Source organism: Nicotiana tabacum, chromosome 6 (genome assembly GCF_000715075.1).
Source record: "Nicotiana tabacum cultivar K326 chromosome 6, ASM71507v2, whole genome shotgun sequence".
Lineage (NCBI taxonomy): Eukaryota > Viridiplantae > Streptophyta > Magnoliopsida > Solanales > Solanaceae > Nicotiana > Nicotiana tabacum.
In genome coordinates, this window is record NC_134085.1 from 41554806 (window position 1) to 41580624 (window position 25819).

Below are 25819 nucleotides of genomic sequence, written 5' to 3' on the forward strand. Positions count from 1 at the left end.
TAACTATAGTCCTGCAGTGGAACAAATCCACAAATTTTATATACAACAGTGCTAGAACACATTCAAATACTCCTATATAATACTCTCGTGTACGACAGTAATGGAACACATCCATATGCCCCTACGTAAATATTTCATGCAATGTTAATCATCACATGTGATGATATAAGTATTTCGTACAATTACACTATCTTTCAAAAACATCGCTGAATAGGATATTATGCTCTATAAAACGTCAGAATAGACCTTAGGCATGATCTTGCGTAGAATATCATGTTCACTCAAATTGGGATCACAACTTCCTCGATGTGCCTGGTAAACCAACTACGAACACTAAGATAATCTATCTTCACTTTTTCTTTATTTTCTTCTTGTTATTTTAGCATTTTCACTATTCTAGCATTTCTCTATTCTTGATAATCACTATTGCGTTCTTCCAGTTACAATCACCAAGCTTTGCTTGGTTCTCATTCTACAAGGGATCATATATAGGTTTCAAAGGACCCATCTGACTAACATAGTAGACTATTTTACTAACTACTTATCTTTATATATGTGCCATAGCAAATACATTTACCAATTGCTCCCATGAGTAACTTTCAACAAGGGCTGCACTTAAGACCAAATAAATCCACTTTAAAAAGTTAATGAAGACCCCTTAGTCTAGCCGTAAAATGTTATTTTGAGCCTGACTTTTAGTCCTTACATCATCACATTTATGTAAAATCATATATTTTCTTTCACTAAAATATATATCTCAGTTGGGATTGAATTACAAAAACAAAATTTTCTCTCTGCCATTGAGAAAAATACATCACCTTATTGGATTCTCTTTAAGCTTTAGCGAATAATTTTTGAATAAAAAAATAATATTACTTCGGGAGGAATTAAGTTGATATAAATACCTTCTTTAAATTGACTTTCACCACTAGGTACAACATCCTTGACGTGGTTAAACTATTACACTTTTTGCTTTCTCATTCAATTCTTTACCTATCTTATCAGACTCACAATGAGTAATTGTATCCACAATATCAACTGTTGAATAAATCACTTTTAGGAAGGAACAAAAAAAGAAGAAAAAAAACAGGTTCGCATGTCACTTAACTGTTCACTTGGAGTCTCAACGTCCAAAAATTTGACTACATCTCTAATTTCTTTTAAAAAAATCCATGGGTTCTTTTCTAACTAGAGTTACCCCCAAAAATAATCACTTAACAATTCTTAGATAGAACCAATGCACACAACATTCCACGTACTCAAGGATACTCTCAATCACATATATTTTATTCAAAAGTTTCAAGTCAAATGTATCATCCAGCAGAGTAGGATACTAGTGTTCTAGCCATTTGCGAAAGGGATATCCTAAGAATAAATTCGATTCAGCTTAACGCACAAATGAAGAATGAAAGAAGGAAAAATATCCTAAATGCTTAGTAGCCTCAAGATCATAAGTATGGACGCCTATATACCCATGAGCAAGACTCTACTAAACACTACTCCATGACTCGGGACTTAAAGCCTAAACTCTAATACCAACTTTGTCACGTCCCAAACTACCCCCTAGACGTGACTGGAACCCAGCTAACACCACCTTCCAGGTGAACCCCTTTCTGTAACATTTAACCATTTACACAAACACTGAGAGAGAAAAAAATGCAGGCTTAATAGTATTATCAATAATTAGAGAGGAAATGATTATCACCCAATACTTTAGTCAATTGATAGAAAAATCAACAATAACTCAAATAATAAAACTCTAGCCCAAATCTCACACTAAGACCATGGAGCATCTAACAGAGCAACATGAGTTTTATTGATGGTGTGCAAACCCTAAAGAAAAAGGAAATAACTAACACGAGTTAGGTAAGTCTGAAACAAAAGCCTCCACGAACAATGCAGTGGCTTACCTCAGCAATAGGATCTACTCGAACAAACTCGTCAGCCACTAGCTCTATCTCCCACAACGGTATCCGTATAGAGATGCAGGTAAGGAGTGAGTTATACATAAATATAACCCAGTAAGATTCTCGACCCGCCACTTTAAATACCTCTATAACAAGTGTTAGAAAATACAAATACACCACAACATGAATGATATAGTACATATGATAATTATACAATAACACAATATATGTGTATCAACATAGTTATTAAGAATTACTCAACAAAAGTAGCCACTAAGGACTTATCATAATTGTAGTGAAAAAATGTACCAACACACTTACGAGTCCACAACGGCACCACAATGCCTCAAATATGTAATAGAGCATATACAATGTTCACTGAAGCATACACAATGCCCCAACATCATGGCATACAGTCGTATCAAACTCAACATCATGGCGCACAACCGTATCAAACTCAATACCATGGCTCATAGCTGGATCAAACTATCAAACTTAACATCATGATGCACAACCGTATCAAACTAAACACATGGGTCACAGCCGTATCAAACTATCAAACAACTTATATAATAATATTTTTTTCCGTATTTTTCATAAGATAATATATTTGTGTCTTGTCTAAGACCACCAATTCTGCCAAGTGCACGTTTGTCCCAACACATGGACCAGGCAGAGAAAATACACTTTCAAAACGGATTTTAGAAAAGCAAGTAACAAAGCTTAAAGTCTCATTGACCTCAAATTTCACAATATACTCTTTCTGGTAACTTAGAACTATACTCTCAGGAATCCGGATCACCTCAAACTACACAAAAACGGATTTGGAGCAGTCAATACCCCTTAACTGAACATCCTCTCAGTTTTTAGAGCAAGTCAAAAAAACAAATTCAACCCTTAGTCTAATTAATCAATATAGGTACCCAAATTAGTGTCAACTGCGGCACTCTCATGAATGGAAAAATTTGGCAAAACAGTGACTTCTAATATAACCTATCCATTCTGAAATTCATATTCATATTTGCTGGTTTCTCCTCTAATGAAATCTACTACTATTTTTATTGTTTAGTATTCCATGGGTCATTATTACTACCGTCAAGATATTCCTTCATCGGTAACACTTATTAGTTAAATAATTTAGCAACAATCATATGTGATACTTGTAAATTTGGTCTACTAGCAAATATTAGTATACTATTTTATATAAATATATAATAACTTTCACTTACTAGCTTAGTATTTGATCCAATAGCTATATATAATAATTGATTCTCTAATCCAATAATTAATAAGTATATTAAAATATTTAGGGTTATTACACCAATCCCTTCTGACGACTCAAACCGATGCCCAGCCTCCAAACTAGTCAATAATTGTGCAAACTCATTAATATATACTCAAATACTTATTATAGTCCTATTTACAACAATTTCCAATTCTGCTTGAAAAGTCGATAAAATCACCCTTGGCCCTACGTGCCCCGATTTCGAAAATTTGCGAAGATAAACTTTACCCATAACATTACGAACTCAAATATATCATTTATTCCAAATTTCATTTCCAAACTCGTGGTTCCAAAAATACATATTTCTAGTTTTTCTACCAAAATCCCAAATTTTCACAAACTTTACATGTATAATTCCATATACAAGCCATGTATTTAACTCACTATGTGCGGGAATTACTTACCTCATAATAGATGATGAAATCCCCTCTTCAAAGGCTCCAAAAATCGCACAACCAAAGTAAAAATGTGAGAAAAATGAGCCAAAACCCATTTTTTTATAACACACTGCCCAACCCGACCACTCGCACCTGCGGTCAACAGCCGTTTCTGCGCTTCCGCTTTTGCAGCCTCTTCTTCCGCACATGCGGTCCTTGTCGCTTCTACGGCTACTGACATCGCACCTGCGCCATCGCAGGTGCGCACATTTTTTCGCTTCTGCTGTTCCCAGTGACATTGGCTCCTTCCGCGCCTGTGAGCCATCTCTCGCACCTGCAGCCCTCTTCACGCAGGTGCGGTTATACCAGATGCCCAGTTGCTTCAGTTCTTCCTAAACTTTAAATTTCAATCTGTTAACCACCCGGAATCCACTCGAGGCCCCCGGGACCCCGTCCAATCACACCAACCAGTTCCAAAACATAACGTGGACCTGCTCGAGACCTCAAATCATATCAAACAATGCTAAAGCCATGAACCACACTCCAATTCAAGCTTTATGAACGTTAGAACTTCAAATTTCTTCATTCAATGCCGGAACCTATCAAATTACGTCTAATTGACCTCAAATTTTGCACACAAGTCACATTCGATATTACGAACCTACTCCAACTTCCGGAATTGAAATCCGACCCCGATATCATAAAGTTCACTTTCGGTCAAACTTCTCAAAAACCTTCAAATTTCTAACTTTTAGCCAAATGACTCCAAAATGACCTATGGACCTCCAAATCCACTTCGGATACGCTCCCAATACCAGAATCACCACACGAAGCTATTCCCGACTCAGAATCCCAAACAGACATCGATAACATAAAAATGCACCTCCACCTCAAATTCATGAAACTCTTCCAAAATGCTGACTTCCATAATGGGCGCCGAAACGCTCCCGGGTCATCCAAAACCTGACCCAAACATACGCCCAAGTCCGAAATCATCATACGAACCTGCTGGAACCTTCAAATCCTAATTCCGAGGTCGTTTACTCAAAAAATCAAATCTTAGTCAATTCTTCCAACTTAAAGCTTTCGAAATGAGGATTTTCTTTCCCAATCAACTCCGAACTTTCCGAAATTCAATTCTGACCACGCGTGCAAGTCATAATACTTGAAGTGAAGCTACTCATGGCCTCAAACTGCCGAACGATGCACTAGATCTCAAAACGACTGGTCGGGTCGTTACATTCTCTCCCACTTAAACATACGTTCGTCCTCGAACGTGCTAAGAATTGTGCTAGAGTTGTCTAAAATCACCGTTTAACATCTACCCGTGCCACCACAACTCAGTTGAGCACATTAGCTCAAGCTAATCTTAAGATATTCCCTCTTACTCAGCCAAATGGGCTTTAGGGCCCAATTCCAACATCTGGGTTTTTTTTCTAGGCCTGTTTCCATCATACGAACATTGTATCAATCTTTATGCGATGCACCAATACATGATTGCTTGCCTTTGCTGAATCCACACTATGCACTGCATAACCCATATAACCATAATAACATCCCCTAATAACAATAGCCAAAATTTCACGATTTTGATACTTACAATGCACCTCATGGCATAGATAAGCCTTGTTCCAACTCTTGCAATACCGTCGCGATGGAAGAAATAACAATATTTTCTCTTTACCTCCTGACAGGAACCATTTCCTCATTATGAACCAAATAACAATATTTTCTCTTTAATATGCTTCATATAATCCTATCTCACTGATCCCAGATCCAATAATCTTGCCTCACCCAGTACGAGTTGCTTAGGCAATAAGCCACCTCAGACATGACCAAAAGCCTTTATGATGCCACAATGTGCCAACAAGCTAGCACTCGAATGTGATACATAAGAAAAACGAACTCGGGAAAGGACTACGCAACCCACATACTAATTAGACAACCGAAAAGGTATTATGAACCTTCTTTAGAAAATGGGAAACAAAACATACAAGAATAGATATAGGGGACTGTACTCAACATCACACTGTTGCGGCGTGCAATCCAATCCAAACAATATACCCGTGGTGGCGTACCACTCGATCCACACAAAAAATCTACATAAGAATATACTTACCGAGCTAGAATGCTTATAACTATGAAATACCTGAATATTATCCACAAGCGCGCCAAGCGCATAATACTATCCCTGGGGAGACAGATAACGCCATACGCTGCAAGACTCAAGCACAACTAAGGTACGATATATGATCTAAATCTCGAGAGTCATCCTGCTCACATAACACCATCGCTATGCGGAACCTCAATATACATGAAATTTATCAAGCCGTTTCGCGACTCACACGACACAATATAATATTACATAAAATAGCCGACGACGAAATAACATCCAACGTCCGAATACTCCTCCATAAGGAGTGGTATGTTGAAATGAATACATCTGGCCTGATATAGAGCCCACACTCTCACATTTAGATCCATCCACAGACCTCAAGCCGGTTCTGATTGTACTGCACTAGGCTAGTAACCTTTCAAGGATTCACAATAACCCTCTTTACCATGACACACAAGGATAACCGTCAATCTGGAACAAACTTTCACAGTCCACAACATAATCAACCGAGCGCCTTCAGGCATAAATTCTCACATGAATGACATTACCAAAATCTCCATACTTGGTTCCAATATTCGATCAATCAAGCAACTACACGTCACACTTAAACAATCTTCCCGTGGGATACGCTCCCATGACCTTCCGCACCAAATAACAATCTGCACACCCATACCACCGGCCATACTAATGCTGTAAAGCGAATCAAGAATCTGCAAATCAACACTCAAAACCTCTTATACAGGACACCGATCTCAGGTGACGCTAAAGATAATACCAGCTTACTCTAACCATCTGAATCCTTTCTCGCTCATCCGATCTCATGCTATTCTTGCTAATTGCCAATGGCAACCTTGATTCTCAACTTCCAAATCCCACGCTACTCCCGGCACTTAATCATGACAATGCGCAAGAGTACAAGAATTTCATCATAACTCCTAAACCATTAATAAGGTAAATACTTCATCATATAAAAGCCTTTTACTTAACTCATTTCAAGAGAACCACTACAACCCGTGACTAAATTATCATAACCGTAGAAAATACCAACCTCAAATAGTGGTATAAGCCACCATAACTCTTTCGGGATCCATCTGCACATAATAGGTCATAATACTCGAAAGCCTCTAAATAAAATCAATTACGGCGACCGTCAAACCTCGCACGCATTATTGTAATCATATGTATAACTTAACACGCTGAAGAAACTAATATTGTTACATACCATGTTTTCGTACGTGAGAGTACGTTGTAAGCCAATTTATGTAAGCTCGAAAATGAGATCGTTTTTTAAAGTACATAACGTAAGTTCATCATGTTATCTTGGAGGTTACAAATCTTTAAGATCATGAATAACAAGTACCAAAAGGGTTGGAAAGCTTAGACGCTAAACGAATTGATGAAAATAAGTTTCGTCGAAAGTCGACAAGTTTGGAATGTCATAACGTATACTTTTAGGGTGAGACTAGGGTGATTAACATGATGAGGAGGTTAAGTTATGAGTTATTTTAGCTGTATGATAGTCGTATGTTATGTTTTTAAGTCAAGCGAGTTGTGGAACAAAAGTTGGCAAAGGTCACCACAAGTTGCATTCATAATGTGCTAAGATTTAGGTCAAATGTAGCTGCACTTTTCTCCCAATATACTTAGAATCAAGGGATGATATACATATCAAATTGAAGATCTATAAGCCTAATTTCTAACTCATTAAACCATTCATCGATACGACATTGGACTAGAGAGATATTCGCATTTTTGCGAAACTGCACAAGCAGCTCCCATGGGACCCACAAAGTCGGTTTAAACTTCAGCTTGTATTTAAGTCATTTATATGTCGTTTTAACTCATTTTTCTCATCCAAAATAGTTCCTAAACCCTTCTAAATTCTCTCCAAGGGTTCCTACATGATTCTAGGTTGAAAATCTAAGATAAAAACATGAATTCAACGCTAGAAATCCAGTGGTGCTTGCTAGATCGTAGTTCTTCATCTTGTGGTTGTTTTGGAGGATTCTTCAAAGGTAAGTAACCTCAGATTTCGTTCTATTCTTTATGATTAAGCTAAGAATCAGTACTTCCTTCATTTATATTAGAGGCCCCAATAGAGGAGATACAACCTGTAAGAATCAGTACCTCCTTCATTTATATTGAGGCCACAATTGACAGCGATTCAGTTTGATTAACATCTTGTTTTAAGCTCTTATCTCGTTTCTAAGTCTTTCACATAGCATCAACTGCCTAACAACTAGCATAAAAATAGATCACGTATTTTTAGAACCACTTAATCAAATTTAATTGTTATTACCATTTTCATGGTAAACATATATGTTGTAGGTATATTCATGGAAAAGGAATTGGATTCAAACCATATTTTGTTAATCGTAAATCGAGCTTGCCGCTCCAAATGGTTGTTGAACAAATTGGAGAGCTTACGGTGAATTATATTGTTGTTGTTTGGGATGTTTGGTGACTTTTGGTAACATATGGGATGTAGTACAAATAGGGGAGGTGCTGTCTGTTTTCTTGTAGAATATTAGTTTCCAAATATGAGAGTTACAATGCTTATATGATGACGACAAAGTTGGTTTACTCATTATAGACGTAAGAAGATCATATTGATCTTACATGAATATTGGATCGAAGATTTCAAAGGTATGTTATGGCACTTTCTTCTTTATTTTGGTATGATCTAAAATGAAATGCACATAAACGATACACTATTTCATAATGGATCTACTTCTAGCAACTAAGATTTCTCATGTTGTTCTTTCCTTATAAAGTTATTCTAAGAAAGTATGTATGATCCTTAAATCCTACTGAGGTTCATATTGATGGTATGGATGTACATAATGTTAATCGAAGGTGCAACGATCTTACGCCACTCTGAAACGGTTTAGAACGTGATTCCACGAGTCCACCATGCATTAAATATAGTATCTATTTTACTCTATCTAGCCATGCTGTAGTCGGCCAGGTACGGAACCTATTGTGCAACCACTGATCAGTTGGGTTTATCGATCTTCACATGGCTGGGTACGATTCTACCGAGCCTTATGATGGTCGGGTACATTTTTTACCGAGTCCTTGTTGAGGCCGTGTACGATATGATGATGATGATACCCACAGAGGCATATGTTTTTAAAAGTTTATGTATATATGTATTATGCATTTTATGTTAGTAGCCCCCAGAGGCACTCAGATGTTACATGTTGTATCTCATCTATCTCTCTTTACATTACTGTTCTTGTTTATGTTTTCCTGCCTTACATACTCGGTACTTTATTCGTACTGATATCCCTTTTGCTCGGAGACACTGCATTTCATGCCCACGGGTCTCGATTGATAGGTTGACAGTCCTCCAAGTAGGCTATCAGCTTTGCGGAAGGTGTTGGTGCACTCCATTTGCTCCGGAGTTGCCTATTTGGACAGTATGCTTTGGGTATGTATTGGTTGGTATGGCGGGGCCCTGTACCGACCTTTATGATTTTATGTACTCTTAGAGGCTTGTAGACAGATGTCAGGTGTATGGATACTTGTATGGCCTTGTCGGCCTATGTTTTGAGTTTATAAATGGTCATGTCGACCTTATAAGCCCGTATGTCACATGTATAAGTTTGTATATCATGTTGGGTCATCATATGTTGAGCATTCCCTTATGTTTTATTCTTGTTATCTCATGACGGGTTTTCTAGATCATTTACCCATGATAGTATGATAAGAAAGATATGTTATGTTGGTACTCGGTTGAGTAAGGCACCGGGTGCTTGTCGCGGCCCCTACGGTAGGTTATGACAAAGTGGTATCAGAGCAGTTCTGTCCTAGGGAGTCTACAAGCCGTGTCTCGTAGAGTCTTGTTTATAGGTATGTTGTGTACCACACTTATAAGCAGGAGGCTACAGGGCATTTAAGATTGTCACTCTTTCTTCTTATTCTAGATCGTGTGGTAGAGCTCAGTTGTAAGAATTCAAACTCCTAAATTCGACTTTAGTCATAATACAATGATACCTACATCCACAAAGATAGTTGGTAATAGATTGAATGTGGCTCTCGAAGAGCTGAGTTAGAGGAACTTGATTTTGCATCACGCTTATGATGAGTAAATGTAAGGTCTTCAGTAGATTATGTGTGTACTAAGATGTGTAAGCTTCTTGATAAGGAGCCCTAAAGCATGAATATCTATCCACCCATATTGTAAAAAGTAATAAGAGAATCAGAAGGTAGATACAAGTTTCAACAAGCAAAAGAAGCAAGGTGAAGAAGGGTACGAGGTATCCAGTTAGTGAAGATTATCAGTTTTTCCAATTCAGGCAGAGAAATATAATTATTATAAGTTACTTTCAACAATAACAGAGATCTATACAATTGGCCACACCCATCTCAGTTATGCCCTATGAGAGCTAACATATATTATTTAAGAGAAATATGAGATATCAGGATCTGGTTGGAGTTAGAGTAACCCAAAATGGCGGATGGATTGTTAGCATTAGCTGACATTTCCGAAGGATATTGCAAATATAGTAATAGTTCTCCTTGTGAGATAGCTCGATGGTGCACTCTAGAATAGTACATTTAGATATCAAATACTAGAATGTCCAAAAAATTTAGATGATCGACACAATACTAGAAGAGATAAATATTTACCTTTGTATGGCTCCCGTCCCTAGTAAAGAGAGAATGTTAGGCGACTCGAAGAGCCAATGGATGGAGCAAGGGGTTCTAAAAGCAAAAGAATGTTTTGTTAAAGTTTTCAGAATATGGTGATAAACAAAAATATTAGCAGGAGAATAAGAAGAGAGTAAATAAAGTATTATGAGTAAGATGTGATAAATGGGTGATAATGGTAAATACAAATATGACACAATGATAGAGTCTATAGTCAAGTGAAGGAAAAGATAAGAGGTGATAGGCCTTGAGACAATAATAGAGTATAGGCCAAAGGTCATATCCTCATTTCGAGAAATGAGTTGGTGAGCCCAACGCGATTACCAGAAGGCTAAGTTAGACCCCTGTAGTAACAGAAATTAGTATGGTCTAGTAAACAAGATAAAACCGAATATGAATTAGGGACCAGAGGATTTGATAATGGTTGACATCGTGAGAATTTCAAAGATCGTGTTCCAACAATAATAGAATAGACAACAGACGAATAACCTTTAAAGGTCATTTAGGAAGTCGCTTATCTAAAGCAAACACTCTGAGCAGAGTTAATCTTAAGGGACTAAGTGTGCCAGTTACACTAGGTGTCACCTTCGTGCGTAAGAAATTTAGTTATCCCTTGTACAGAAGGTTACCATAAGGCGATTAAGGTTCATTGATGATGTGAAAAGACGCCAAAGATGAAGAGGTAAAGCATCTATAGGTAGATCGTCGTAGTACTAAATCTTAGTACTCCCCTAAAGGGGGGAATATAGTGTGATATGGTATTAAGTCGGAGTTAAGCGATTCAGGTAACTATGGAATGGTAAAGGAAGAATGTGGTCAAAAAGAAAAGGGATGATGTTGCATTTATTCAGTTTCTACAAATATGTTGCGATTCCAGAACATTACAAGCACGACATCGGGTAAAGGCAGTAAAAGTTTCCGGCCAGGATGTTATTGATAAATAAGTGTGAATGAACACTTGATACATCAGGAGCTAGTGGCGAGAGGTAAGTTAAGACAAATGATATATACCAAGAGAGACTATGCAGAATATATATATGAGATTGGACCAACGAGTAATTAATAGTTGATTCAGGAATAGCCCGATTATGGCTAGATAAGAGGTCACAGATAAATCAATAAATCATGCAAGATAAATATAGTGAACCACGGCATAGGGAATTCAGTCTCGCAAATACGAGATCGCAATCATCTAAAAAATTTTAGATAGGAGTTGAGGCAGTTAAAGGTACCATCTAAGTTTTATGAAAATAAGAGAGAGTGCCACTAAGGAGACAATCAAAATTTGAGCTTAGAAGTAACCCTACGAGCACAAGGGCATGAAGTTATGTAACTAAGGATTATTATAGGCGAGTAAGAACAACGAAAATTTCCTTCGGGTGTACGATATAACAAGATCGCAACTTTACAAGAGCCAGAAGGTCTCCCTAAGTATTACAACGAAAAACTAGCTGAGGAAATAAGGAAGAAGGTTTCCACCTAAGCATAGTGAGCTAAAGAGTAAATGATCTTGTAACAATAGTCTCACTATAATATTGTATACACTCCATAAGAAAGTGGCACCTATCGTGGCTAATGAATGGGAAAAAAATCAAAGGTGATGTTTGAGATCATATGAGGTACAGGAAATTACAATATTCGTGCGCAATAAGACAAGCCAAGTATTCATGCAACAAGTGATAGAACAACCAGGAAAAGTAATTGCTTACATTTAAGGACAATTGAGAAGGTACGAAAGGAAATTTATGGTGCTAGCAAGTTAAAAGAAGCTTGCGAGTAGTATAAAAAGATAGGTGTAGGTCGTAAGGTAAAGTATCGTAGAGAAACAAGGTTTTAGGTAGATTGGAGTAAGGATATGAAAAGGTGAGTGAGTAGGTGACGAGAATATGTATGTTCTCGGGATTAAACTCATCAAAACAAGGGAGCTGATAATTTCCATATGTAATAAAAAACTCGGTACAACCTGAATGAACACAAATGAGTCTAAGACTAGGAGCAATTGGAAGAGATGAAATGCTACCTCGTTAGTAGAATAAGGGTGTAATTATGATAGATAAGAGGATGACCTTTAGGCCTTTGATTGAGGAATAACTTAAAGAAAAGGAATTTTATAAATTGTACGGGATTAGAATACCCCCATAAGATGAATCATGTTAGGATGCTATGAAATACGATTATTGAGGTATAGTATCATCCCTAGGTGGATCGGGATCGGGCAAATCACTTCAGATGTTCCCCGATGAGACGTGAGCCCTAGTGACAATGTATTACGTAAGAGGTTTCAAGTTATCAGTGGTAGATTATGGATAAAAATTAAAGTGAATCACCAATGGATGGATAAAAGTTGCAAAGTATGAGATGAGATTAGACCATCATTATTAAGATGAACAGTAATGATGAAGCATTAAAGGACTTAGATTTATACATATAGGACAAGCAGCAAATGAGTAACTCGGAGCTGGGTGGCAGACCTCAGTAATAATAAACCGAAGTAAGAGTTAGGATATATTATGACCTACCTAGATATAGTAAAACCATAAGCATAGATAACTGAGGCTATGAAGCAAGGTATAGCAATAGTCGTAAGTTCGACAAAGTACCAAGAGAAGAACTTTAGTACACCTATAGATGCCTAGAGGGACATCTTGTGATAGTTTCTGTATATGTTCATAAAGTGAGGCCTAGAGATTGGCTAAAAGTTGGAGGAAAAAGGAGAGAAGAGTCGCATAGGCACACATACAAGTACACAACTGTACATAATGCATGACAGGAGGTAACAACAGTTACGAGATTGGAAGAATTCCGACCACAGGCCGTGGTATGAGAAAGAGGCCTAAAGGGGGGAATACCCTGGCCTTTGGATTTATTTATAGAACAGTTTCCTAGATGTCAAGGACAATATTAAAGTATTCGTAAGAGCTATACGTTATGAGAATGATAAATGCATCAGTCAACATTCGAGGACGAATGTTCCAAAGGGGGAATTATGTAACATCCCATATTTTCGTACGTGAGAGTACGTCGTAAACCAATTGATGTAAGCTCGGAAATGAGATCATTTCTGAAAGTACATAACATAAGTTCATCATTTTATCTTGGAGTTTACAAATCTTTAAGATCATGAATAACAAGTACCAAAAGGGTTGGAAAGCTTAGATGCTGAACGAATTGAAGAAAATAAGTTTCGTCGAAAGTCGACAAGTTTAGAATGACCTAACATATACTTTGGGGTGAGACTAGGGTGATTAACATGATGACGAGGTTAAGTCATGAGTTATTTTAGTCATATGATAGTTGTAATATTTTTAAGTCAAGCAAGTTGTGGAGCAAAAGTTGGCAAATGTCATCACAAGTTGCATTCATAATGTGCTGAAATTTAGATCAAATGTAGCTGCATTTTTATCCCGATATACTTGGAATCAAGGGATGATCTACATATAAAATTGAATATCTATGAGTCTAGTTTCTAATGCATTAAACCTTTCATCGATACAACATCATACTAGAGAGATATTCGCATTTTCGCGAGAATGCGCAAGCAGCTCCCATGGGACCCACAAAGTCAGCCTAAACTTCAGCTTATATTTAAGTCATTTATATGTCGTTTTAACTCATTTTTCTCATCCACAACAATTTCTAAGACCTCCTAAATGCTATCCAAGGGTTCCTTCATGCTTCTAGGGTGAAAACCTAAGATAAAAACATGAATCCAATGCTAGAAATTCCGTGGTGCTTGCTAGATCGTAGTTCTTCATCTTGTGGCTGTTTTGGAGGATTCCTCAAAGGTAAGTAACCTCAGATTTCGTGTTGTTCTTTATGATTAAGCTAAGAATCAGTACCTCCTTCATGTATATTAGAGTTTCAAGGTGAAATACAAGTGTTTACACACCAACATGAACACAAAAGTTGATTCAAGAAGAGAATACAACTCCATAGGGTTGTGGTGTGATTGAGGGTTGTTGTGAGCTACACCAGCTGGGGATTTCAAGTTGTATCTACTGACTAAGGTAAGTAAATCATGTTCTTGGTTGTGCTTAAGGTCAATCATATGCTGGTTGAGTTGTTTGAGTAAAAATCTACAAGATAGTAATTGACATGGCATAAGGAATCGTTATCTTTTTCGTGGGCTGTATTGAGGCTATATATATGATTTGTTGTGGCTAGAAATTATTATAAATAGTTTTATAATGCTGTGGCTGCTGTTGTTAAGCTTATATATGTGCTAATTCAGTAGATTAAAGAAGATAACATGAAAAATAAGATGTTGACGATAAAGGTTAAGGTGCTAGGTGTGTGGACTATATTTGAAGATTATCTTATGATGTTTTGGGTTGAAAATAATATGGTAAACATAAGTATGATGTTATATATGTTGTAGTAAGATTCATGGAAAAGGAATTGGATTCAAATCATATTTTATTAATCGTAAATCAAGCTTGCCGCTCCAAATGGTTGTTGAACAAATCGGAGAGCTTATTGTGAATTATATTGTTGTTGTTTGGGCTGTTTAGTGACTTTTGGTAACATATGGAATGTAGTACAAATAGGGGAGGTGCTTTCCATTTTCTTGTAGACTATTGGTTTCCAAATATGAGAGTTACAACTCTTATATGATGACGACGAAGTTGGTTTACTCATTGTAGATGTAAGAAGATCATATTGAGCTTACTTGAAGATTGGATGGAAGATTTCAAAGGTATGTTAAGGCACTTCATTCTTTCTTTTGGCATGATCTAAAATGAAATGTACATAAATGATATGCTATTTCATAACGGATCTACTCCTAGCAACTAAGGTTTCCCATGTTGTTCTTTCCTTATAAAGTTCTAAGCAAGTATGTATGATCCTTAAATCCTACTGAGGTTCATATTGATGGTATGGATGTACATAATGTTAATCGAAGGTGCAACGACCTGACGTCACTCCGAAAGGTTTAGAACGGTATTCCATGAGTCCAACATGTACTAAATATAGTATCTATTTTACTCTACCGAGCCACGCTATAGTCGGCCGGGTACGACACCTATTGTGCAACCACTGATCAGTTGGGTTTACCGAGCTCCACGTGGCCGGGTACGATTCTACCGAGCCTTATGATGGTCGGGTACATTTTTACCGATTCCTCTTTGAGGCCGGGTACGATATGATGATGATGATGATGCCCACAGAGGCATATGTTTTTAAAAGTTTATGTATATATGTATTATGCATGTCATGTCAGTAGCCCCCAGAGGCACTCAGATGTTACAGGTTGTATCTCCTCTATCTCCCTTTAAATTACTGTTCTTGTTTATATTTTCCTGCCTTACATACTCGGCACTTTATTTGTATTGGCGTCCCTTTTGCTTGGGGACGCTGCGTTTCATGCCCGCAGGTCTCGATTGATAGGTTGATAGTCCTCCAAGTAGGCTATCAGCTCAGCAAAAGGTGTTGGTGCACTCCACTTGCTCCGGAGTTGCCTATTTGGTCAGTATGCTTTGGATATGTATTGATTGGTATGGTGGGGGTCCTATCCCGACCTTTATGATTTTATGTACTCTTAGAGGCTTGTAGACAGATGTCAGGCATATGGATACTTGTATGGCCTTATCGGCCTATGTTTTGAGTTTACAAATGGTCATATCGACCTTATAGGCCTGTATGTCACATATATAAGTTTGTATATCATGTTGGGTCGTCATATGTTGAGTATTCCCTTATGTTTTATTCTTGTTATCCCATGATGAGTTTTCTGGCTCATTTACCCTGATAGTATGATAAGAAAGATATGTTACATTGGTACTCGGTTGAGTAAGGCACCGGGTGCCCGTCGCGGCCCCTTCGGTTTGGGTCGTGACACATCATCATGCCGATTCAACTATTGCTAACCGATTAGACTTCTTCTAATTTACTGTGGATTTGCCTTAGGAATAATAATAGCCCCATTCAAAACATAGCGAACTCTTGTCCTAAGTGACCCATTTCACAAGACTACATTGTCTCAAAACCCACGAACCACTTCATACCTTCCTTGTGCGCATAATCACGTCTTCAACTGGTACACCCATTATGATAATGTTTTATAAATCCAAAGTTATTTACTCCCATTCTTCTTATACTACACCGCAGACCGGAGATAACATAGAACATCCCAAGATCCTTTATCATAACCCATTGCAAAAGCTCGATACTCAATCATACTACGGACTGGAAATCCTTAGGCACCGCACTTTAACTTTTAAATCCACTAGGACCGTGATTGAGAGTCACCCACTCTGACTTGGTCCCAAATATAATCAACTACAAGGCTTTGCTAGCATATGTCCACCCTCTCAAAGAGGTACCTGGCCGAATCACCTTCCTTGTAACTCACTTCTACATGAAGCATAATTCCTGAATCTTCCCAAAGCCTGAACATGAATCGATAATGCCAATTATAGAACACATTCCTCAAATCCTTTGCTCCAATTACCACTGATGTTCTCTTTCCTTAGTCGCAATAACCCATCAATATGCCAATAACTAAAAACCTCACAAGTAGATAACCATACAATCCAATCGTATTCTACTCTCCCACTTAGCTCGAAGCTACCCTTGCATAACCTGGAACCCACTAGGACTCTTCCTCTATTGTTGACATGATCTTGCATAATCAACCCGCCAAACACCTCGAAATCTTCTTGTTAACCATTTCATGAATACTCTGAATCACTAGCTACATTTACATATTCAACCTCTCACCGGATAGCCAGTAGAATCCTTTGTTGAAGCTTCGTCAATACCACACGACCGCTAACATGTTCACAGGAGATAACCCACCTATGAAAATTACATGCCGATATTTTTCAACGTCATTGTACTGGGTACAATTACTACAAAATCAGTAACCCATCCTGAGCCCGTGCTCATTCACCAGCTATACAAGTTCGTTCACTTCTCATGGACATCGACTAAAGGTGCGACAACCTCTTCCAATCCAAAGTAATGTTGTATCTTTTTTCATGCCAGGCGACTCCTTTTTGTCGCATCCAAATCTCCCACTGTATAATAGCCAACATTTCAAATTAAGTCCATAGACCCAGTCACTGTCCACCATAAATCCCGAATCGCTCTAAACTTTCCTCAAGGCGTGTAGTTATCCTACCACTAAACCCATATGCTACTCTGCCACTCTCCCACTTTGGTCAAACCCTCTTCTTTAAGCAACTACTCGACTTCTGCTTCCTGTCCTTCTAGAAATTTAACCATCGTATGACACTTCCACGTGTCCTTCCTCATCCTTCGCAGCCCAGTTGTTGCCTTAAATCAAAAACCCAACTCTGTAGCACTTGGACCAATAGATTGCTACCAACTTTAACCCTTCCGAAGACCATCTTTCTCGAGCCGTCAATACAAGGAACGCTAATTCAATCCTGAACCACTGCACACTGCGACCTTTAACAGCCGCTTCCCCGGCACCATTCACAATATTCTGCCCCAAAGGCAAATTGAAGAGAACTATAACACTAGCGAACATAACACATTCGATTAAGGGCGACGACACCACATTACTGATGAAAGTTCTACCATGCTCTAAAATACAAAGCTCTTGTTACCTCATCAACCTAAGCTTGAACATTCATAGCCCGACTGTCTTTCCTCTGCCGGAAATAAAATTCTGAATCTCTGAATCTTGCATTGAGTAAACACCTTCCAAGTCATTCACTACTTCAATGCATAGACAAACATCCGACCATTACAGTAATACTGTGCGATAGAAATGCACGAATTGCCATAACAATCAATGCCAAATCTCAAAATCTTAGGTAATACTGATACTGAGCTCAAACGACAGAACGACCTTCCGCAAGGCGATGAGAATACCCCAGTCAAATACGCAGGGAAAAACATCCTGAACCACATCTGTACTACCATTACAATTCCTCAATTCCCAATTTATAACAAGTCCTTCATGTCACATAAGATTGAATAGGAAGGAAATGAAGACATAAGCCTCAAAGGAATCAAATTGCATGATGAGAAATCAAGAAGGAGCGTGCTCCTAACTGCTCTGTAGCCTCTCGAAGATAAGTACAAACGTCTATGTACCGATTCGCAAGACTCTACTAGACTCGCTCATGAATCGCGAGACCTAAGTGAACCTAGTGCTCTGATACCATGTTGTCACGCCCAAAATCCGTTAAAGGTCGTGATGGTGTCGAACACCATTGCCAGGCAAGCCAACGCTACATAGTTAATTAAATTCTCATTTTAATATTTTTGAAATCATAAATTTCCTTCTTATTTACTACTAAAAAGATGAACTTTACAGAATAATTAATAATATGTTCAAATCTTAATATTGAGTATCTCATAATCATCTCAGAATCTGGTGTCACAAGTGCACGAGCATTTACTAGGAAATAAAATAAAATACAATACCTATTCAGAATACAATTTGGACAGAGAAGAAAATACAAGTACTCTGAAGGAGACTCTGCTGGCTGCGAATCGTCCCATAAGATGCAGCACATCTAAGTCCATGTATCAACCACGCTGCTGCGCCCACAAAGCCACTAGACCTACATGTGCTTGTACAACAAAATGTACAACAGGTGTAGTATGAGTACGAAAATAATGCGTACCCAGTAAGTATCCAGTCTAACCTCGAAGAAGTAGTGACGAGGGGTCGACTTCGACACTTACTAGTGGTCCAATAATATCGGGTACAATAAAGAGGTGAATAAATATGAGACAGAGTAAATATATGAAATAAATAAGTATAAAATACGTGGTACAATTTTCCTCTTTACAATTTACTCAATCTCTCAAGTAGCAAGTTCCCTCCTCAACCGGAGCATATATATAGATATAGTGGATTTCTTCAAAGAGGTTGTCATAATTCAAATCAGGGAAAACCCCTCAGATACACTGGCTTCTTGCCAAATATTACGCATGATTCCATGAGGATAATATATAGGAAATGCCGAGGCATACAGCCCGATCCAACATAAGAGTAAACTGTGCACTACCGAGGGTCGAACGGCTCACCCCTTGGAGACGACGACTTCTTGCTATGCGGAAGACTTGCGAATTACCACTGGAAATGAGAGCTTCTCTATGTATTTTTTTTGTTGTTCTTTTGGCGTTACAGAGACCCCTATTTATAGTCGTAGGAGAGAGAATTTGTGATAAACACATATATTTGATTGGCCAACTTGAGTCATCAAACCTATCATTAAAGCTATGTGATAAACTTGCATATAATTGGTTGAATTATGTCATTTGAATATTTGGCAACATTTGAGAGTCCAAAACGCTTTTGATGTTTTTTTTTGGACAAAAACCACTTTTATACTGCTTAAAAAAAAAGTTACATAAATGAGTAAAACGCAGTACTATACTGCGAACTACGTTAACGAAAATTAGTCCGTTAAAGTAAAATTAGTCCGTTTAAGGTCCTGATCTTGTTATGACTAACTGCTTGCGTAGCCAGAGGAAATAGCCATTATCGCTAATTAAGCAAGCGGATAAGGATGGGATTGAAGTCCGCCAATATGATAAAAGATTATTGAGTGCTTAGCTTTGACTAAAAGTAGTGAGCTAATAAATAAGTTATACTAATTGGAATTTTTCATGTCTGGAAAGTTTTTAATTGTATTAGTGAGAAGACAAACTAATATAGTAACATGTTAAATATAAAATTACAAAAGTTTAGATATGGATTGCTTATATAATATATGTGTATTATATTGAGGGTATTACATTGTGAATTGTATGTATCTAAACTTTTAATTATTACATAATTTTGAACTTTGAACACACGTAAAATAAATAATTTAAAGTTGTAAACTTGTAATCAACGAGAACGATTAGTATAGTTTAATCGGCTGTAAGAGTTTCTTAGTCTGTTTTCCATTATATCAATTTATGCTCATTGGGTACATAGTTATTTTTACGCAGTTAATTTTTATTTAACAAAATATTGTAAAATTAATTTTAAAAAATATATTACCGTACAAAACGTAAATCAGTAAAAAAATACTAGTTGACATCAGAAAAAAAGAGTGATAACAAATTATGGCAAGTTATAGAAAGTTGATCTAGTTCAAGGTATAAAGGAGGAAAAATGGTTCCACTTCGTAAAAATGACTAGAGTAAAGACCCTTAAAGATAAGGAGAAATGGATAGACCCCAGATTAAGTAAATAATTTATCCTAGCCAAAATTAGGGGGATCTTTCTCTATATATAAAGCTAACTCTAGGATGAAAGTACTCAACAAAAAAACATAGAACTCACTCTCCCTTCTTATTCAGATCATGGCTGACAAAAAACATGGGAGAAATGCTGTTTGTGGGCAACTCCAGATAGCTTTTGATCCTCCCAAGAAACCAAAAAGAAACAAGTATGCCACTGCTTGTTCTTTTCTAGCTTCCTTAGCATCCATCTTGCTTGGTTATGGTAAGAACTCTTTTTTCCCTTAGCCTTCTCAATTCTCATCTCTCTAAAAGTTTGTGATGTTTTCAACTGTTCTGCCTGTAAACAATTGCCTGTACATTTTTTCACTAGAGAAACTGCCTGTGTTTTTAATTTTTAAAAAAAGCGCGGAAAAAGGGTCACTCTTTAATAATGCTTTCTCGAATAAAATTCATTCAACAGATTTATTTTTACACCATCTCAGGAATTATATATTCCTTATAAGGTTTTCACTGACGTACCCCTAGTGTAACTTGATCGATTTGTCGGAGTTCGGGGTGACTTTTACTATTGAGCCAACCCCTCTCGTGTAATCAAGAGGTCATTGAATCTGAGAAACTAAAAAATTTACTTCATCAATTTCAATTTTGATGATATAATTTGATTTGACATAAAGTTCAAGAGAAAAAATCTTTTGAAATATGTTGTCCTAAAAACTTAAGAGGGAAAAGCATTATGGGGTCATGACATTTATGTGACTATAAAAACTCCTTATTAAGGGTAAAGTAGGTAAAATGAAAAGTTTAAAGTTAAAGTGTTTTCAAGTATAAAAATGTGTCGTTCTTTATTGAACAAATTAATAAGGAAAATGTGTCATTTGAATTAAAACATTGGGAGTAGTTCTTTTTCTTTGTCCATTAATCTAGAGTTTTAAAAAGCCTTTTAAACTTTTTTTCAAGCATGATTTTTTGTGAAAACGTTTCTTACACCAATTTACTATGAACAAATCCAAACGTTGCTCTATTGACATATCCCTTCTTCATCATGTCTATGTAGAGTCCTCATTTTGACGAAATTAATCCAAGCGTTTCCTCTTTTACTCTATTAATATAATTTAATTGATTGTAATAATTATTTATCTATTTTTCATGTTATCAACTCACGTTCACTATCGACAAGCATATTTCTAGATTTAAATAACTTGACAAGGTAGAGTAATTTCACAATTATAAGGATAAAAAAGTCATATTGTTTTTCAGATTTCATGAAGGAATCAAATTATATACATTACTAGCCAAGTTTTAACTCTTGTAACATGTTCCTTACAATGAATTTCCTTTCATAAAATGTGATTTCACGGCCATCTAAATTGCGGATATGGTTTGACCATGCAGATATAGGAGTGATGAGTGGAGCCATCATCTACATAAAAAAAGACCTCAACATCAACGATGTACAAGTGGAGATTCTAGCAGGAATCCTCAATCTCTATTCCCTTATTGGATCCGCCGCCGCTGGCCGAACTTCCGATTGGATAGGCCGCCGGAACACTATGGTGGTGGCGGCAGTAATCTTCTTTGTAGGAGCAATCTTAATGGGTTTCGCTACTAACTATGCCTTCCTCATGTTTGGCCGATTCGTCGCTGGCATCGGTGTCGGTTACGCGCTCATGATTGCTCCGGTTTACACGGCTGAGGTGTCACCGGCGTCTTCTCGGGGTTTCCTCACTTCATTTCCTGAAGTGTTTATTAATGGAGGTACGTGCACGTAGTTAGCTAGTAATGTTTCTCTTTTTATTTGAATTTTGAGTTCTACGTTGACTTAGGCGTTTTAATGACAACATATTAACATGATTCATGAATCATCATTAGTAGTGTAATATTTTCTAATAAATATTTCTTGAATTTAACTTATATATGTGGTTTTGTAAAGAAATTTTATACTATCAATATAATTTACTCTATTGTTTAAGTTACTTTATTAGACTTATCATAAAAAGTTATATTGCTTATTATTCCAAGACAATTTAACCTACCGATTAAATTAAAAATAGTGAGTGTGTCATCAAATGAACCAACTTCCTTTAATGGAGTACTTAGTAAAAGTAACTCTGCAACTTGAGACTCCAATCCTAATTCGTTCCCGTAAAGTTCTTTTATCCTATGTATGATCGTTACTGCAAATTATATATCTTCCTTTAAAGTTAAACTAATTATTATTGTAATCTACCCTCTTTTCCTAGTTATATAAAATTCTTCGTAATGTCGATGGATAATTTTGACGGGAAAATGTTTATCATATATATTAATAATAATAATCATCATACCATCTTAATTAGCGACTATTTGACCTTTCTGGCATTTGATGTTTTCACAATTCTCTAAGATGATGCACTTTGTGAGATTTTATAGAACTCATATATGTGAGCATTGTTGTTCTGCATTTCCCATTCCGTTTCTATATAATCACTAGTCCTATTATTCTCAGATCGAGTGGTTAACTCCTGTTGCTTAATTTTGTTGACAACAGGTATATTGCTGGGATATGTGTCCAACTTCGCCTTCTCCAAGCTCCCAGCAAACTTGAGCTGGCGATTCATGTTAGGAATCGGAGCAGTTCCTTCTGTATTCTTGGCTATAAGTGTTCTAGCCATGCCCGAGTCACCGCGTTGGCTCGTCATGCAAGGTCGACTTTCCGAAGCAAGAACTGTTCTTAAGAAAATCTCCGAATCACCCGAAGAAGCAGATTTGAGACTTTCTGAAATCAAAGAAGCCGCTGGAATACCCGAATGCTGCAACGACGACGTTGTGGAAGTCCCAAAACGACCCAAAGGTGACAGTGTATGGAGAGAACTATTCGTTTCTCCTACACCAGCTATTAAACACATACTACTTACTGGCCTTGGTATCCATTTTTTTCAACAAGCAAGTGGAATTGACTCTGTTGTTTTGTATAGTCCAACAATTTTTGAGAAGGCGGGTATTAAATCAGACACGGATAGGTTACTTGCCACAGTAGCAGTGGGAATCATAAAGACAATATTTATTTTAGTAGCCACATTTTTACTAGACAGAGTTGGACGTAGGCCGTTACTTCTAACAAGTGTTGGTGGAATGGTCATGTCATTAATATTCCTCTCTATTGGACTTACAGTAATTGACCACTCAGATGGCACGGTATTTTGGGCCATAGCACTTTGTATCACAATGGTATTGGTTTATGTTGCACTTTTCTCAATTGGGGCTGGTCCAATCACATGGGTGTATAGTTCTGAGATTTTTCCATTAAGACTCAGGGCAACAGGGTGCGGTTTAGCTGTGGCACTGAACAGGGTTACAAGTGGGGTGGTATCAATGACATTCTTGTCGTTGGAAAAGGCGATAACGATCGGAGGGGCGTTCTTTTTGTATGCAGGACTTGCAGGATTGGCTTGGGTGTTTTTCTTTACGTTAATGCCAGAAACGCAGGGGAAAACATTAGAGGAAACTGAGGAATTGTTTGGAAATTTCTTCAAGTGGAGGTCAACATTGCGAGAGCTCCAGGCAAAAGAGGAGAATAACAACGCCCAGATTCAGATGGCTACTGTGCCTGCTGTTGGTAGTTGAAAAAGACGATGGAAAATATTTGGATATCGTTTACATTGGTTTTACTCCAGGGGATTTTCTGTCAACTTAAACTATTACAAGTTGGAAAACCATCCTTGTTTCAGTGTTTTAATATTGTTGTCCTTTTTGCTTTTACATAGTTCAAAATAATAGATTACGAGATATTTAAACTCGTAATATGGCCGTTTTAAACTGTAACCTTTTTAGCCGTTTGGCTGTTTTTTTATGGAAATTAAACTTTCTATCCTCACCTCTCAAGATGTCGGTTTGGTTGGAAGTGAAAATAATAATAATATGGAATTTAGGAAGTATGGATAAAGGGGTAAAGAAAGAAACATGTTTAGGAAAAGAAATACTCCCTATGTTTCAATTTAGATGACACGTTTTTCTTATAAGTCCGTTCCAAAAATAATGACACATTCTATAATTGGAAATAATTCAACTTTAAATTCTTCATTATACCAATTTTACCCTTAATGAGAAGGATTTATAACTACGCAAATGTCATGATCCCACAACCTTTTACCCTTTAAGTTTTATGACCGCAAGTTTCAAAAGTCTTTTTTTTTCTTAAACTATGTGCCGAGTCAAACTACTTTATCTAATTTGAAACAACGGGAGTATACTTGTCTATCCCTTCGGGGACATCAGATAAAATTGGAAAGATACAGAGTATACTTGTCTCTCGGATTTCCAAAAGGGTTTATAATATCTTGGGTCACTCAACCAATTACTTTAGGGTTTGGATTGATACTTAGATAATTGCAAGTACAGGGGAATTTATTACTCCTTCTGTTTCAATTTAGATGAAACAGTTTGACTTGGTATGTAGTTTAAGAAGAAGAAAAAGACTTTTGAAACTTGTGATTTTAAAAGTTTAAGGGTAAAAGCTTTGTGGGTCATGATATTTGTATGGTTATAAAAGCTTCGCATTAAAGATAAAATAGGTAAAATGAAGAGTTTAAAGTTGAATTATTTCCAAATTTAGAAATGTTTCATTTATTCTGAAACAGACTAAAAAGGAAAAAAAATCATCTAATTTGAAACGAATGGAGTAACTTTTATTTATGAATTACAGGTGAATTAAAAAATATAGAAAATAAAAGAAAAGGAGAAGAATAAGAGAGACAAGAAGTTTATATGATAGTGTCGATTTCAGTGTGTCCTGATGATGAAAGAAGATATGAGAGAAATGTTTTGAGACGAGCATTTTATGAGGAAGCTGGAAAGCACTCTCCATCCATTGCATCAATTAATGTAATTTGAAAGCTTTTCATTTTGAACATTATGATTACAAGGGGAATGGATTTACGAGTTTAACCTGACGTAGGATGTGGTTATCTCAACGAAAAAAGGATGAGTACCTTCACTTGAAAAGTTACTGGATGGTTCTAAATACTGTTTCCGGAAATAGAAAAAATGAAAGTAAATGAACGCTCTCGCAGTGCTCTTTGTTATACAGAGAACGTAGAGCTAGGTGAAGGCACATTCAAGTGATCCTGTTTAAATATCCTTTTAGAGGAGGAGAAGGTTTCCCGTTTTGTGCTGGTGTATTTTTGGAGCCCGAAACTGAAATGACGTATTTTTGTACTTAAAATACGTTTATACAGTTAATTTTTTTTTACATTTCTACATAACAGAAAGTTAGCCGTTAAAGTAAAACGATATTGTGTTTTGTTAAAAAATTATTTTTTAAAGAGAAACGCAGTATTATACT

General features: G+C 36.9%; 1 protein-coding gene across 1 annotated transcript; it reads left to right on the forward strand.

Annotated features, from left to right (window-relative positions):
- The first annotated feature begins 20593 nt into the window (after window positions 1-20593).
- Window positions 20594-24302, forward strand: LOC142181458 (polyol transporter 5-like). The gene is made up of 3 exons (XM_075254373.1): window positions 20594-20761; window positions 21892-22254; window positions 23027-24302. Exons 1-3 carry the CDS (start codon window positions 20620-20622, stop codon window positions 24100-24102), a joined length of 1581 nt encoding a protein of 526 aa, XP_075110474.1. The 5' UTR covers window positions 20594-20619; the 3' UTR covers window positions 24103-24302.
- The last annotated feature ends 1517 nt before the right edge of the window (window positions 24303-25819 follow it).